The 18,038-nt window shown below is 41.0% G+C and overlaps 1 protein-coding gene across 2 annotated transcripts in view; it reads left to right on the top strand.

Annotated features, from left to right (window-relative positions):
• Positions 1-18,038, top strand: part of ZNF827 (zinc finger protein 827) — a 112,090-nt gene that overhangs the window by 60,510 nt on the left and 33,542 nt on the right. For both annotated transcript variants that reach the window (XM_066547979.1, XM_066547980.1), the window contains exons 5-7: positions 3,992-4,225; positions 15,495-15,719; positions 16,415-16,472. In XM_066547979.1, coding sequence (XP_066404076.1) covers positions 3,992-4,225; positions 15,495-15,719; positions 16,415-16,472 — 517 coding nt within the window. The remainder of the gene's footprint in view (positions 1-3,991; positions 4,226-15,494; positions 15,720-16,414; positions 16,473-18,038) is intronic.

Below are 18,038 nucleotides of genomic sequence, written 5' to 3' on the forward strand. Positions count from 1 at the left end.
GAATTTTGTCCATAGTTGTGGATTCAAGATGGGACAGAGACAAGAGTGGTGGGGACTTTTATTGTTTAGGGGGTATTTTTTCTGTTGTGGATTTTTTTCCCCCCCTCTAGCTTTTATGTATGGATCTGATGATAGAGACAACCTGCCCTTTTTCATTTGTCCTTCTGTTTTAGGCTTCATTTACATTAGAATCTGCTTTAGTATATTTCAAGAAAGAGTAAAAACCCTATTAATTATAGCAATTGACTTGAAACTGACCCAGTAGTTTTCTGATTTTGTTTTTATTTTCTGGGGGAAGAAAAATGAGGCAAATAACTCTTCTATTTTTGTGATTTATCTACAATTTAAATATTTGGTTTTTAGAACACATCATCAGTTCAAGGAATGTGCTGCCAGTTAATTAAAGAAATAGGACTCTATTTCTTTCCTTATTTATTAATTCCCTCTTCTGTCCAAAACAAAGCAGGTAGAGTAGGCAGAATCAGTGGCATGGGTAAGAACAACAGTCTGGGATTCTTTTCCTTCTTGTAATACTGCCAAAGGCACACCTTCAGGGCTTCCTCCAGGTTGGGGCACCCTGACTATGTTTTATTTTTCTCATTGGTGAAGTATTGTAAACACACAGAGTATTAATATCTCATGAAGAGCTCATTTAGATTATGTCTGATGCTGTGCTGGTAGATTTGTTATCAACACGGTTTTGTTTATCATTGTTACCCTGGATGATGGCTCAGAAGTGTGAGGAGGCAGTAGCTCCTAGCAGCACCTGCTGTCACTGCAGGAGGGATCACATGTGGGGTAGGGACAGAAAGGGAAAGGTGTGCTGGGGAAAGGAGGGAGACTTGATTCATTCTGGATCTTTCACTTCATGGGATCAGTCAGGTTGGAAAAGACCTCTGAGATCATCGAGTCCAATGCATGACCAAACACCCCCTTGTCAGCCAGGCCACAGCACTGAGTGCCATGTCCAGTCTTCCCTTAAACACCTCCAGGGAAGTGACTCCACCACCTCCCTGGGCAGCCCATTCCAATGTCTCACCAACCTTTCTGGAAGAAATTCTTCCTGACGTCCAACTTAAACTTCCCTTGGTGCAGCTTGGAGCTATTTCTTCTTATCCTGTCACTGGCTCTCTGGGACAAGAGTCTTACCTCCACATGGCTACAGCCTCCTTTCAGGGAATTGTGATGTGATAGTAGCCCCCAAGCCTTCTTTTCTCCAGGGTAAACACCCCCAGTTTCCTCAGCCACTTCTCATAAAACTTGTGCTCCAGACCCTTCACCAGCTCTGTTGCCCTTCTCTAGACTCACTCCAGCACCTCAATGTTCTTCCCGAATTGAAGGGCCAAGAACTGGACTATCACTAAACTCTTTAAACTCTGGCATGATCTACCTTGAAATTTTGGTCCTCTGAGCTATTAGAACTTGTCTTCATCTTAGTAGGGTTTGAGGATACCCTGGGATGAAGAGCATTGAGGCACCACCTTACACCCACCCTTAGACTGGGTCACATTGGCTGCTGACTTTTGACTTGGTGATAAGAGGGTTTAAAAAATGCTAATTACTTCCAAAAACATTCCTTTTGATCTTTTTTCTTGTGGTAAGGTAATGCAATAAGCATCTGTCACTGCATACTATAGCACTTAACTCTTGTAATCAGTACCTTGCTTAAGTCTGTGATACTATCTGAATTCTGTTCCATTCTGTTTGTTTATGGATGTTTTTGCCATGGCATATGGTTGCAAACTTACGCTGACCTATGCAAGTTTAATATCACCTCTATTTTAAGTGGTGGAAGAGTAGGCTCACCCAGCCTGTAGTGCTTGCTCTGCCTGGCTCATTTTCTGCCCTGGTTGATGGCAGAGACAAGGCTGGGTCCACAGGTTAATGGTTGTTCTCAGTGGGTCATCTTTACCTCTTCACTCAGACTCATGCTTCCTTTATTTTCTGGGACAAATTTGAATTAGAACCTTTTTGAAATTAATAAATTCAAAAGACCTTTTCTTTCCCCAGTGTTCTCTGAAAGTTGAGGCAGACTGCTCACTCTCAGTTGCACTCAGATCCTGGTGGAGGTATTTTTCATATCAGCATAGCAGCTGGAGTGGCATGTTTTAAAAGCAAAGGACAGTAGTAGGTAATTCAGCAGAGAAGGTTTGGGTCTCTGTTTTTGTGACCATTCATCACCCCAGGTCAAACCCCAGAATAGACTGAGGCCAGGATAAAGAAGATAGATGGAATTTTTTTGTTAGTACCTTAGTAAAGTTAAGATTTGGCTTGAGAGCTCTAACTTGTATTTTTATGGTTTAAAGCATGTTTTAATGTTTCATATTTTTGCTTTTACTCTTCTTTAAAAAATAAAAAATGCAAAAGCAATTCCTAATGCTGGTAAAAGCTCCTATAGGGTATGTTAAAAATTCCAGATATAAGGTAATGTAATTCCTGAAGTGACTAGAACTAATGTATATGAGCACATTGCTTTTGTGTGCACTCTTTATACCAATTGCTTTAATCCAGTTCTTTGGTAATGGCTTGCCCAGCAACAAGGAGGAAAATCAAACAACTCTGAAATATAGATTGGAAAGATGTGGTGTGTTACAGGGTAATGCAGTAGCTTTAAAAATCATTAGCACACCCCCAAAGACAAACATAAAAGATTTGAGCTGTGTGGAAATGAAAGGCTCAGAGTAGCAAATGTAAGTGTTTCATTCTGATAATGATGAAGTGCTCATCACATGGGGTACAATTGCCAAATTGTACCCCATATTTTAGAGTTCAGGTATCTGGGAGATGGTGAGCACTTCATGGTAGGATGCAGGAATTTGGGTTCTCTAGGAGTTTTGGGGGAGTTGCTGAGAAGGAGAGTGTCTGAGGAAATAAGACAAAAAAGTGAGGAAACTGAGAGTAGGTAAGAAGCTGAATTGGAGGAGAAAGTAGACCAAGGGTTTAAGTAGGTGAATGTTGCCAGATTTTGTCTTTTGTGTTTGTGGAGACAGAAGTTTAGAGCAGTGGGAAAAATGTAAACTTGCTAAAGTTAAAGGCACTCAACAAATCATCTGCTGTGTGTTACTGGGAATTTAAAGTGACATTTTGGCCAAGAAAAGGTCACGAAGAGACAGGGAGAGAACTATCTCTTCATACTTAAATTTAAAAAAAATATTAGAAGATTTACTTGAAGAATAATGTAACTTCTTTTGCTTCTGCTTGTCATGCCTCTGCCCATGAATTTCTGTTGGCTGGGCATGGAAGTATTGTCTAAGAGCTGTTCTGGTTTTATCCTTTTGACCAAACACTGTGCAGAGGTTCTGCTGCTGTCAAGAGGTATCAGAAAGTCCCTCCAAGCATTGCTCAGTGTGTAGATCTTAAGGAGCTCCCCAAAGTCTCCTTACCCTCCTCTGAGGCTGTACAGCTGCTTAGGAGGAGTATTCAAAAGGAATATTTTAAACTTACTTTTTTTTTATGGATTTAGAGCTTGGAACAGTGCAGACCTCTCTTCTGACAATCCCTTAGTTCTCTTCTTAATGCAGCAACTTTTAGGACCTAAGAATTCGCTATCTTTTCCCTTTTACTCCCCTCTTATATTTTCTATCTTCCTACTCTTCATATCTTGCCTCTCTTCCATGCATTAAAACCTTAGTATGTCATACCCATGGGCTTTGCCAAATTTTCCCTTAGGTGAAATGTTTTAAACTTCCACCAAGCCTGTAGAAAACCTACAAACCAATGACAAGGGAGGAGCTTTTAGGAGGAGTAGGGGGAAACAAGTGAGAGAATGTTCTTCTGAGCTTTGGTACTGCAGTTGTTGTGTTTCAAAACTGCCCCTTTGTAGAAAAGGTGCAGAAGTGTGTTTGTCCCTTGAGGCATCTTTGAGCACAGTTGGATGTGTCTGCTGCCTGTACCTGCCTCTAGCATTTCTCAGGTTATGGTTTTTCCATGTTACTAGCTGTTCCAGGATTATGTATTGCACTAAGTCTCACTTCTTTCCTTCTCTTAACAGCTGCAAATCAAAAAGAGCCCTTGACTCCTAATTTTAAAGTGAAAGAGGAGCCTAAGGATGAAGAAGCTGGAAGTTCAGCTGTGTCTCAGCCCAGCTACGTGTTCAGCCAAGAGTCTGAAGCCTCAGCTCCAAATGTCCCTGAAGAGAAACTCAAGCCACAAGAAGCACAGGCAAATGTGATGAGGCAGGACATGTCAGTCAAGGCAGCATCTGAGCTTCTCATGAAGCTCTCAGGTAGATATTTCATTTAATAATACTGAATTTTAAATTTTTTTTTTTGTGTGTGTGTGTATGCTAGCAAGGTTACCTTGCAAGAAGCAAGGTTGCAGCTTTATAGCAAGCCAAGGAACAATTGAAAAGGCCTGTCTACAAAGTGTCATATATGTGAAATATCTCAGTTTGGTCTGTAGCCACACTATCTAATTATCTCTGCTCTCATTTTCAAATTAATGACTATGGAATAAGTAAAAAGAAATGATGCCTTAAAGCTTTTAGATGCTATAATTTTTTAAATGTACAAAACCATGTTAATACCAATTTATTCACAGGTGTCTCTTCATTAACATCATAAGAACATTTCTGTACTTTACTGTACCTGACATAGCTTTATAGAATATTACTTTTAAAGCTTTTCTTTTTTTCTGGCAATACATTGTACTCAAAATTATAAGATACACTGTAAAAAAAATTGTGTAAACTGAGCCAGCTTTTTGCATTTAGCAAGAACACTTAAACTGCCTCAGTGATAGGTTCTCCTGCCAGACAAGTAGGCAGTGTACACACATAGGCAGTGTTTAAGCTGGAGGGAGTCAAATAAAATGTATGTTCTGCTAATTATTATTTGTCTACCTTTCAGAATCAAGGTTTAAGAGAAGGTAAAAGGGTTGAATTCTTCCACCGGGATCAGGTTAATGATGAAAGGGCTTTGAACTTCTAACAGACCAATTTTTAGGACCAAGACATTAAAGTCAGTCTGGCAGGCTGGGTTTTGTGCTTCTGCGTCTGAACTGGATCTGATAGATTTTAAGTCTTCTCCAAAGCTGAATAAGACTTATTTTTTTAATTGTGCCAAAGTCATGCAACAAGGGCTGGTGGGAATGCTTACAAGTTTAGTAACTTCTGAGATCCCTGTCAAACCTACTTGAAATCGGTTGTCTTGATTGGACCCTGTCAGCTGTGAATTTGAGCTCAAACTTGTATCTGAAAGACTTGAGCTGACTAGGATCTCCCCCATAAAACATGTAATTAATTCACTCCTGTTCATACCTTCACATTCTAATTTGCAGAAGAATTTGAATCAAGCCTTCCATGCTAATGGTGCAAAAATGTTTCCCAAGTACAAAAGCCGACCAGAGCACCAATTTCCAGATTTTTTTTCCTCAGACTCCCAAATATAAAACACTTGGTTATTGGTGTAATTCACAGTTGCTGCTGGTAACTGGTTTGAGTGAGGTGTTTTGGTAACAAAATTTTGCAGCCTAATGAATGCTAAGCTGTGACTATTTTTCTTGGTGCATATAAATTCATGTAACTGTTTTTATAAAGAAAGAGCTCTGTAATTTAATGTTTTGTGAAGTACTTCAGAGACACGAGGGTTCTGGATTGTCAGTCTGGAGTTCAGCACTGGCAGACTGTGTTTAAATAGTTCTATTGCTGCCTGTTATGTTAGAATATTTGTCCCTTAAATACCTGTTTCTATGAGAGAAATCCAGTGTGTATTAAATCTTGGTCAAGTCTTCAGCTTGTGTTGGGATCTCCAAGGCTTTAAAGGGAGATCCCAACACAAGAAAGAAAGAAATACAGCAGTCTAACATTTCTCTTACAAGCTCTTAGGGACTGAGCAGTTTTTGCTGACAGTGGTCTTTTTGGCTAATGCATAGATTAGGATGTGAAGAGTGACTGGGATTTATGGAGTCGATGTTGCTGCTGTCGGTGTTCCTGCATCAGCCAGGGGGTGGTGGGGTTACACCCAGTTTGTCACAGACAGTTTTCAACCTGCACTTCCCTGAATTACCATCTAAGGCAGAAACTGGAGAGGAAAACACTGAGATACAGTTTAATGTGGGACAACAAGAGGAAAATCTTAAGATGATTAGCCTCTTTAGTGGTTTATTTTGGGTTTTTTTGAATCTTTACCTTATGCGGTAGAATACTCCCATATCACTGTTGACTTCACAGCCTACTGTAAGCAATTTTGCAGCCTGGTTTTGGTGACTTAGAACTTACTTAATTAAGCCACTTCATAGAATCATAGAAGGTGATGCCTTAAGTTTTAGCTTTCATATTATCCAGATTCTGTACTGCCTTCGTATATGACTCTGAACTTCATATAAGGTGTTAGTAAGTTCTACTCACAGTTTAGTTTGACAAAACAATCCTTTCCCAGCCTGACAACCAAGGGTACATTGCAGCTTCAGTGCAGCCAAAGTGCTGCTGTCTTGCACCCAAAAAGTACAAACAGCAACAAATTGAGGAGAGCAATCTGGGAGGATGGGACTTCATAACCTGAAGCTGTGTTTGAACAGTTAACCCCAATACGTAAATGGACCAAAACTTACAAAAGCATGAAAAGATGTGACCTGTCGTCCATCTTGAGTGTAGCCTCAGCCAGGCTCTTGTGCTGCCCAAGGTGTATCCTTTGAAGGCCTTTCAATAAATACTTGCTTTATTCCTTTAACACTGTCTAGACTCTGCTCTCAAGGCATCAAGGGACATTAAAGATGACAAAATCATTTAGGCTGGAAAAGACCACCCAGGTCATTCACTCCAACCGCTGACTGATCACCACCTTGTCCTGGGTCACAGCACTGAGTGCCACATCCAGTCGTTTCCTGAACACCTCCAGGGATGGCTTCACCATCTCTCTGGGCAGCTTGTTCCAATGCTTGGCAACCCCTTCTGTGAAACAATTATGCCTGATGTCCAGCCTGAACCTCCCCTGGTGCAGCTTGAGGCCATTTCCTCTTGTCCTGTTGCCAGCTGCCTGGGAGAAGAGACTTCCCAAGCTACAGCCTCCTTTCAGGGAGCTGTAGAGAGCAATCATCTGGTTCCAACCCTCCTGCCATGGGCAGGAACATCTTCCACTAGAAGGTATTGCTCATCCAATGTGGCCTTGAACATTTCTAGGGAGGAGGCATCCACGTTTCTTCCTGAGCCACGTCTTGAGATTAAAAGGAGAACAAGAACAAACTTCCTCCTTTTTCATGGTACTGGAAAGAAAAAAAATGGAACAAGTCTGTCTTGATGTTTTACTCTCTGTGGGAAATCCTCAGTCAAGTGCCCTTGTTAGATTTGATATATTTTATAATTGGGTTTAAGTCAAGTCCCTTCAGATTCTCTCTATGCTTCGTAAGGACTGAATGGATTGTGTTCTGGCTTTGTTCTTTTCCCTTTCTTCTGTGTAATACTAATCACCACAACCTGCATCACATACAAATTCAGGAAGGAATTTCCAACATAACAGTGTTGTGCTTCCTGCATTCCTGAACATACATGCTGCTGTTATCCTCTGAGCAAGAGTACTGCTGATTGTTTCAGCCTCATGGGTGGGAGCCAACTGGGATTTGGGCATAGACCTTGCTATTTCCTTCCATGCAAGGGATAAACTGGTTTCTATTTTTCACTGGGAAATCTCTTTTCCCACACAGAGGTGCTGTGTTGGCAGCTCTTAGCTGTACAGGGTAGTGGAAGGCCCTGCCATCTCTGGAGCCTGGTTTGGTCTGGTGCATACTGTAGGGTAGGTTTACTCCAAATCACCAGGCCTTTGTCAGCCCCCATTTCTCAGCTACTCAGAAATTACTCTAGAGCTAGGAAAAGTTAGAAGAATCAACATCTTTTCCTGTACTAGAACATTAACAGAACATTTGTTAGCTGTCATTGTAGAAGCAGGTGGAAAGAAAGAAGAGAAAATCGCACACAGCTATTTTAGTTCTACAAGACAAGACTCTCTTTCAAGCTGAAGGGCTCTTTGGACACTTGCTTCTAGCAACATGACCAGAGTTTGGGATCAAGCCCTTGCCCCACACATTACTGTGGTGGAATTTGACCTTTTATACCAGTTCTTTCTCTTCCATGTTCCCCTGGGATTCAGGTCCCCTACCCCACAGTTCACAGACTTGATTCCTACTCACACCTCTTCCAAAGGATTATCCAGGCTCAGAGGGCTCATGTCTCTTGGGCACGTCTGGGCAGAACCCGCTTCCACCCAAACAGCCAGGACAAAGCTTCCTAATAATCAAGCTGCTATTTCAGAATAAATCAAACACCCATTTGAAAAAAATGGTGTTTGGAAGTTAACAGGCAAAGTTTGAGCAGATTTTCAACCTCCATTCTACAGAAGAAAATAAAATTACCATTGTGATATGTATGAGTGCACAAAGGTGAGCTGGGAATTCTCTCCATTGCTGAGTCTTAACTGAGACTAGGTCCAGTGGTAAGCAAACAGGTTTGAGGAGATAGTGGAGTGGGGTGCCATCCCTGCAAAGTTTTAAATTCCAATAAAATATTGTACAAAATCAGTTAGAAGAAATGGGAGTAAAGTGTTTCAAATACACCTGTTTTTTACATTTTTATCAGTTCTCTTTCATGGAAAAGCTAATTTAATTAAGTGGCACCCTCAATGATTCCTGGTCAGTTTTATACACTCAGTCTTGTAAATTGAAAAGTACATTTCAGAGGAGACTGAAATTAAAAATAAATATTTGCATTTACATGCCATTGTTAGAGCTGAAAAACTCATTTTCTGCTGAAATAGTCATGCTGCTGATATGTTTGGGGCATGTATTAGCTTTTAGAAGCATACAATGTTTTGTCTTCTTGTCCAGAAATGCGTGTATAGGTGGAAGAGTATAAAATCTATCCCAGGCTGTAGCACTTTTTAAGTAATGTTTTGCCCAGGGACATTAGTATGTCCTTGTCTTTGCCAGAAATGTTGTCTGAATCACATTTACCTTTATTTCAGATGTATCCTATTTTTGAACTGTGTTCATTTCACATGTAACTCAGGTTGTTTTCCTCCCCTCTTTTTTCTGTGAGTCAGTTCCCCATGTATTGCACATCTCCTTGTTAGCCCAAGCAAGTGCATGACATTTGTACCCTTTGGTTTCTTTTGGATTTTTTGTTCTTCAACCCTCAGGTCACACAGTGTTTTCTTGTAATACACCAGTACCAGCAAAGTGTCTTAATTTTGGGTTATCAGCACATGCAATTAGTGCAGACTTACTTCATGACCTCAGCACCCAAAGTGAGGTGCTGCCTACAACTGAGTCCAAAAGCATTCCTGATCATCTCCATTTATTACAGCTAATTATATGATACTTCCTCTTTTGGAACAACTGGTTATTATAGGGGAGGGGTGTGATGGGGTTTTTGGGTGGTTTTTTTTATTAAGCCTATATCCACTTAAAAATGTGTATGGTAATTTTGTATTTCGTGCCTTGTCATTAATTTTTTGACACTGTATCATACATTTAATTGCAATCACATAGATTAGAGCAACTATTTTAAAAGAGTTAAACAAGGAGAAGAGAACAATAGTACAATTCTAGCATAAGGTGAAGGCCAGATTAATCTTGCTGCATATTTCTTTTCCACAACATTGTGGATTGCTCTGGGAAGTGCCCATGTGGAGTTAGGCTGCTGTCTCTGGAGATCTCTGTTGCTGGTACCTTGTGAGAGTCCCTGCTCCTGGATTGGTTCAGGAGAGCTGTCAAGGCTTTCATCCTTGCTTGGAAAGCCTCAATAGCAGAGGGCAGAGAAGGGAAAATACAGCGAAGTCTTTTGTTCCTTGGGGCTTCTGTAGGAGCCCAGAACGTAAATGGAGAAGTGTATGGTTCAAAATAAGACTTTTTCTTTGTGGGATTTAGGGGAGTGGCAAAACATAGCAAGTCACATTCCCAGTTTAAACCCTGCTACTAGCCAAGTGGGTTTTGTTGGGGCTTTTTCTCATTTTGGTTTTTATTTTAACCAGATTGTTCAAGTAGGGTCTTGCAGGTACCACCATCATCCTACCATTTAAATGGAAGGAGCAGCAGATGTCTATCACAACTCTAATTAGTTTATGGCTTTAATTTGCTCCATTTTTTTTCCTTGGATCGCATTTCTGTGAAGCAGCTTGTAGTTGCAAAATTCTGTAACATGGGAGTTCAGAGGTTCCACTTTAATAAATATGAGCCATTTCATGATTTTTTTTTTTAATGCAGGATCCTGTTACATTGATTCATTGACATTGTCTTATATAAAACAGCAGTTTGAAAAAAATACTAGCAAAATAAAGCATCAAGCACAGCGCCCTAGGGAACGTCAGATGTTCCTTGTTGTGTCTCTGTAGCAGAACCTTCAGGGCTTGCCAACTGTTCCCTACCTCTGAGGTTTTATTTAAGCTGTTTTAGGGCATGTTTATTTCTAGCAAATCAGAACAATTAGCATAACAAAATGCCTGATTCTCCGTGCTGAAAGCTTTTGAAGTTGGTACAAGTTGACCCACTATTTACCCCTGTCTGCTTCATTGTGGAGACTGGTACACGAGTCCAATTTATGAGACATATGGGGAAGGCTTTCTTCTCTAAGTTGATTCATAAAGTTGGTTTGTAAAGCTGATGGGCATTTCAGCAAATACGAACAACTTCGAATTTTAGTCACAGGGTGAAGTTTTAAGTAAATTGGTGGGAAGAAACAGGAGTGATTTAACAAGTATTCATTTGATTTTGGCAATGCAACTTTATTGGACAGCTGTTTTGTCAGCCAAAACAATATTTACTGCATGACTTGTGTTCTTTATGAAATCTATCCCTTATTTTTGACTTCTCTCTCAAATAATGGGAAAAGAAGTGTGCTGCATTAGGAAGGGTTCAGTGTCCCATGCTGAGGATGTGAGTGCTGCATGGAATCACAGAATGGTCTGGGATGGAAGGGACCTTTAAAGGTCATCCAGTCCAACCCCTCAGCAACAAGCAGGGACATCTTCATCAAAATCAGGTTGCTCAGAGCCCGTCCTACCTGACCTTGAACGTTTCCAGGAATGGGCCATTTACCACCTCTCTGGGCAACCTGTTCCCATGTTTCAACATTCATATTGTAAAAAATCCTTCCTTTATATATAGTCTGAATCTACCTTCTTTTTTGTTAAAACCACTGTCTCTTATGTCACAATAGGCTAAACAGTCTGAACTCAGCCTGCTTGAAGTACTGAAGGGCTGCTGTAAGGTCTCCCTGAAGTTTTCCCTTCTCCCGGCTGACCAAGCCCAGCTCTCTCTGCCTGTCTCCACAGGGAAACTGTTCCAACCTTCTGATGAGGTCCATCAGGTCATGGCTTCCCTGTGCTGGGAGGTGTTGGGGGAGCTGAGCCTGTTCAATCTGGCACAGGAGAACTAAAGACCAATCTAATTGCAGCCTGCACCTACTTGAAGGAAACTTGGAAAAGAGGTGGAATTAAACTTTTCTCCCTCCTGGCAGATGGTAAAAGAAGGGGTAACAGCTGCCAGCTGCAGTTTGGGAAGTTCAGAGTGGACATTAAGAAAAGTTTCTAGTGGTGCATTAGAACAATATTCCTTTTGAAAGTTCTGCAGGATGAACCTGCAGCTGGCCTAGTGCTGAAGGTTCAGGAAATAATTTTGTTTGGAGGACACCTCCAGGGTCATCTATTTCAGACCTCTGCTCAGAGCAGGTCAAGCCAGGCAGGCTGCTGAGGGTCTTACCAAGTTTAGAATGTGTTCAGGGAGGGAGAACCCAACTTCTCTCAGGAATGTGTGTCAGCATTTCCCCATCCTGATGGGAATTCTTTTTCCTGTATCTATAAACAGAATTCCCCATGTTCTGTCTTGTCTGTTGACTCATACAATCGCTGTGCATTTATGAGAGAAGTCTGACTTGAGCTTCTCTGCACCTTCCCTTTATTCCTTAGAGAGCTGTTGACAGCAATAAAGTGTCCCCTTAGTGTTGTTTTCTTGAGGCTGAACAAACCCAGTTCTCACAGCTGATCTCCTCTTCTGTCTTGCAGCAGCCCTCTGACAACCTTGGTTGCCTTCCACTGAACATGCCCTGGGGATGTCAGTGTCTGTTTTGTACTGGGGGAGCCCCAAATAGGGCACCAAAACCCTAAATGCAGCCTCTAAGTGCAGAACAGAGGGTAAGAATCCCCTCCCTCTCCCTGATGGCTGCACATCTGATAATGGGGCCCGAAATAGGGCTGGCCTTGGGTGCTACAAGGGCACTTTGCTGACCTGTGCTCAATTGGAGCTGGATTGTGATAGCCCCAACTTTCAGAGAGATTGAGTAAGGTCTTTGTAGAACTTGCCAGACTCTGTTCTAGGCTGTAGAGTGGTGTTGTCTGAGACTAAATTCCAGAACTGCTCTTACTGCTGCACCTTATAGAGGTGACACTGTCAGCCTTTCAGGTATAAATGTTTTACCCTGAGCTTTTAGGGTTTTTGGGCCTTACTCAGCACAAGTATTGTTCTACGTTTCTGCTGTTCTAGGTTTGGAGAGGTTTTTAGCAAGTATCACTACTTTGTGTTTCCTTACATCTGTGGAACCTGAAAACTGTGGAAGAAATTGCTTCCTCCTGGAACAAGCCTGTCCAGTGCTCTATTTTTCATATCTGATGTGGAAAAATGGCTCACTCAATGTGAATAGGATGACGTTCATTAAAGCTTTCGTAGATAAGATGATTAAAAGTTGCACTGCTCTGTAAAGAAACAGCATCTCTGTGGCTTGATAAAGTACATCCATGTATAAAATAGTTTCCTCTCATTTTGTTAAGGTGTTTCTGTATCACACAGTTAATAGCAGAAAAAGACATATTGGGTGATTTAGTTCATCTTTTGCCCTATGAAGTGTCTCAGCACTGCTGTGCTGTTATTCTGAGCTTCACCCAGGTTAGTTTTGAATGAATAGCAGACTGTGTTTTGGAGATCATGGTCTGGATACTTCTGAGTTGTTTGAGTCTCTTTAGCCCACAGATTTTGCTGTACTATTATAGAAATCTGACCTGAAGAATAAAACCTGACTCTTATATACTAACTTCATATTCTGATACATAGCAGGTTATTTAACCAGCTCACCTACTAGGTCTCCTATAAAAGTCAAAGATAAAATGATTTTGTTATTTAAAGCAAGAGACCTTTTTGTGTGCCTGTACTTGACTTGAAAAACTTTAGCTGTGCTATAACCATGTGAGATACCTATGTAAAGAAATAAGGGCTATCACCTTACTCCACAATGAACAGCACAGAAGGGAAAATAATCTTCAAGAAGCTGGAGTTGGACTGCCTATATGGTGAGACAGGTATGGGCATAACCTTAATTACAGTATTTTGCCAGCACAAGATCTAGCACAGCAGGGTTTTATGCCTATGATTGCTTCTTGTGGGACAGACTGACTGTGTTTCCCTTTCATTAGCTCTTGTAAAATTATCAGAAACCCTCCTTCAGTCTTCTCTTTGTGTGTTTGCTTTGGGGATTTAGAGTATGACAGAATTCACATTTGGCAGGGACATTCTGTCAGATCAAAAGGGTGCAGCTGGAAGGATAAAGGTCAAAGGAAATGATCAAATATGTAGATGTAGTTAAGGCAATTGCAGTGCTCGCTGATGGTGAGGGAGAGAAGGTCACTGGTATTGCTTGACTCTTGCCTTAGTTGGGGTCCTGTCAGTTTGTCTGATACAAAAGCGCTTGCAGGACAGGGAATTAAACTGTGTGGAGCAGGAACAGAAATAGAAAGAATATTTTAAAAGCAGAGAGAGCAGCAAAGGTCAGCTTGACTCTGCACCTAAATTTGGCAGCTGGGTGCAGAGCTCAGTCTGTCAGACATCTGAAGAACTCATTTGTTTGTGGAGTTACCTGAGCTCTTGATTGACACTGTTACCTGATGCGTTCTTTTGCTGCTCTGTGCTCACTTTCAATGCACAGCATGCTATTTTTACACTTTTTATCACAGATGCAGGGTTCTGTGGTTTTATAATAAGAGAGTAATAGAAGCTTTAAACAAAATTTTAGAAAGAGAAAAATCTTCTTAACAGGGCAAAAAAAAGGCATTATGATATTTCTAACTGGTCTTCAGCTGAGAATTCACTATAAAAATTTCTGAAGTCTGAGATGTATCTGTGGATAGTAGAGGGTAAAGATTTTTATCAATATTTAGATGTGTCTTTTAAAGGTCAAGAAATGTTACAAGAAGAGATTGAAAGCACTTCATGTAAATTGTTCCTGGAACATATCCAAGTGGTGTTTATCTCCTGGTTTCGATTTTTTTTTTTTTTTTAAGAGCTGTAGGAAGTAAAGCCACTTTTTCTCTACTCCATGAATGTGGAGAGAGGCAAAACCTAGTAGTGTAAAAGGACTTGGTGACACATGTTCGTTTAATTTTAGGTAGAATGCTGATGCATTCATGATAAAGGGGTTCTGCCCATCTTTTGCTGGAGGTGACAACATGACACCAACCAGCTGAGGAAGCTGAAAACATTTTTGGCGATAACCAAACCGTATTTTGGTGCCTCTGAGATCCATTGGAATATTGGGTAATTGAAAATGAAAGGCCTGAATCTTTCACACTTGGAATAAAATCTGTGAAGCTGACACAGTCACGTGTGAGTTAGAGAGGACAGGAAAACCAGAACAAACAAATTTTGAATTTTGTTGGAATGATTCCTTATCGGGATGTTCCTTCTGGTATTTAACTCTGTTCATGCATTTATTTATGTTCTTGGCTCTCCAGACATATTGCCTTTTTTATGCTGTCTCTGGAGTTTCTAGAAATTGGCTTCTAGACTATGGTTTTGTTTGCTAGACCTGGGACACTGGAGAGGAAGGCAAGGAGGGGATGATATGGACTTGAGAAAACTGTTCACTAAAGTTAATGGACCTTGTAAGGCATGAGGAAATATCTGTCAGCCTTGAGAAAAGCATGAGCCTCAGAATATTCCTGTTGTCTAGAAAGCTTGTGCAGGTGTAATGAACAGGTTCTTCACATGGTTTTCTGGAATTTTCCATAGAAGAGAAAGAGAGAGGAGAAGATGAGGTTCCCTCCTCTGCCCCTATCCCCATACTGGTACTTCTGACTGTTGCTGCTGGTACTTCTGTTGAAACAGAGTAATTTGGAGTTTGTAAGAGGCCTTCAGTGCCAACCTCAGGAGAGCTGGGGTGGAGCTGCAACTTCATTTAATAAATAGAAACAAAGCTTCACTAACTAGTGTGTCATCACACACACAGTATTCATAGAAATTCATGTAACTCTCATATTTGCAAATACGCAACTGTTTTCTGCTTTCTAGTTTGAAAAATTATTTTCAAGAGCTTGCTTCTATTTATAACAGCCAGAAGAATACTGAGGCTGTCAGCTGCTTGCTTCCCTTCCCATTTGCAGGGATGCGGTGCACAAATTATAACTCGGTAATTGTGATTTCTGCTTTGAGCACTCTGAAAAATTACAGCCTAATTAAATAATTATGGCGGTTGTTTATTCTTTTTTCTTTCCTTTTTTTTTTTTTTTTTGAATACATATTTGCAGCTGAGAGTTTCAAGGAAGCCCAGATGGTGAAGATAAAGGAAGAACCGATGGAAGTTGACATCCAGGACTCGCGGGCTTCGGTGTCACCCGGGCAGAGCGTTGGCTACAGCGCTTTGCTGGGGCGCGACCAGAAGGCACCCGAGGGCCGTGTGCTGCCAGAGAGAAACCTCTTCAGCCAGGACATATCAGTGAAGATGGCATCTGAGCTGCTCTTCCAGCTATCAGGTAAATCTAGTGCAAACTGCTCCATAACTGGAGTTAAAGAGCAAAATCAGATTTTTTTTTGTGTGACCCCAAAGTTCTATGAAACTGTGAGATCACCGGGGTTGAAAGCTAATAGGAACCTTCCAACTCTCACACTTGAAACACAGAGGCCTTGCCAAATGCCCCCCATAGTCTGCATATGCTTTAAAGCACTGTGGCAGCCAGGTCAGGCTCACAGTATTTCAGCTGAGTTGAAAAGCCAGAGTTCAGCTCCTGTATTTTTGAAAGCTAATTAAATAATTTGTGATGACTGCTTTGATCCCTGTAGAGGGGAATCTGCAGATGGCAGTTCCTGGCCTAAGTGGCCATGGCTGCAGGATGCAGCACTCCTGGGGCTGCACTGCCCACTTCCCTTGGCAAAGAAGGTGAACCTCACCTGTCACACAAAGGCAGTGGGACCAGCACTGTGTTCAATGAACACTTGCATTGCACACTCTGCATGGAGTTCTAACACTGACATGTGGAGCTGAAAAAACTTGTTGGGTGTTAATTTAAATAAAGTCATGCCCATTCTCTAATAATGCTGGAACCATTTACCCTAAATTACCCTGGGTTTTGCTGTTACCTGAAAGCATTAAAATAGTTCTGCTGAATAAAATTTGATAGAGAACATATGGCATACCCTAATCACAAAACTCATGTGTGTTCCTCTGCAGAAAAGGTGAGCAAAGAGCACAACCACAATAAAGATAACACCATCAGAACTACAGCCAGGTGAGTACAGCCCATGGTTACAGCTGCACTGTAAACAGCATTGCCTCCTTTTGCCTTGTGAACTCAAACCTGTCTCCTGCAAATGTGACCTGATAGTACAAATGTAAGATATTTCCATGAGTAATGGAGCCCATATCTGAAAAGCTACAATTATAGATCTGATTGCTTAGGGTTCATAAGTCAAAAAGGCCCGGGGGCTTTTGTCTGTTCTCCTCTGATCAACACATCATTTTAAGAATTATTTATTCTATTTTTTTCAACAAAAACCGAAACTTACAAGAAACTGCATGGTATATGCAGTGCTTGGAGGGAAGACCAGGCTGGCAACTGGATTTTAAGACATGGACCAATGTAAGAAGAGGTGATTGTGATTGTTTTATGTCTAGCTAGATTTCTTTAGAAAAATTTCAATTTAGTATTTCTGTAATCTCAATACATCCTAGAGATGAATTTTTAAAAGTTAGACTGTAAGACAGTGCTAACAAGATGTGTTAAAGATTACAGTTACATTATTACAATAATTTAAATTAATCAGGAGTTAAGTACACGATCCTATTGTGGCCTGTGCTGTTAAAGAAATGTGCAGTTTACAGCACTGTGGCTGGGAACAAGCCCACAAGGTGTTTATGTGTCCATGAGCAGCAAGGTGACTGTCCCTATGGGAAGATTTAAAAACCTTGTGCAGTAAGTGGTATCTGCAGTTGGTAAAGACTTAGGAGCCCTTGGTAGGGTAGAAGGAGTAGGCAGGAATTGACAAGGATATATTTCTTACCTGAAAGCTCCCTAATTGTTGTGGATGAGTTGGAGACTGAGCACACTGAAGTGATGAAGAGTTCATTCAAAGATAGAGTAAGAGCTTCTTGCCTCTGCAGCCCCTTTACAGAAGTTCTCAGTGCTAACTTATAACAACTTTGCCCAGACTGAATGGAAAAGCATTTCAGTTGCAAAGAAAAGGTCTCTGAAATACACTGTACTTAAATTTCTAGGCCTAAACAATTCATTCATGGTAGCTGCAATAAATAACTTGTTTTTAATAAACTGACCAGCTCAGTAAATGTACATTAGGGACTTTTTGATGTTACAAGTTGAAAGATAATTCAATTGAGCTTTTGGCTTCTGGTTACAGCAAATGCTTCCCATATTTGCTAGTGTGGGAATTTGTCAGATATGCAGCCTGCTCAGCCTTTCTGTGCTGCTTAAAAAGCAGAAGCCTGAGACACCAACAAAGAGAAATGCATATATTGTCCAACTACTCATTAACCATCCAGGGTGCACTGCAGGGACGGGCTGACAAATAGTTGAAAATAGATTTCAGTGTCTCATGATGTTACCAGCAGGACTGGTGTGAGAATCCAGAGCTACTTTTGGATCTATCAAAGATAATCCCAATTGGAAAGGTTGAGGACAGTTCAAAGATAACTTGCCCTTCTTTTGGCTGCCAACTTTTAAGAGGATAGCACAGTTGGCTGTTGTCAAACTTGTGTTGAGCTTTACTGAGACGTCCTTACAGTGGCTGCTACCCATCAGGGCATGAAATGCTGAGTGCCTGGTTCAGTTTCTTTGGGT

Source organism: Molothrus aeneus, chromosome 4, assembly GCF_037042795.1.
Source record: "Molothrus aeneus isolate 106 chromosome 4, BPBGC_Maene_1.0, whole genome shotgun sequence".
NCBI classification, from domain to species: Eukaryota; Metazoa; Chordata; class Aves; order Passeriformes; family Icteridae; genus Molothrus; species Molothrus aeneus.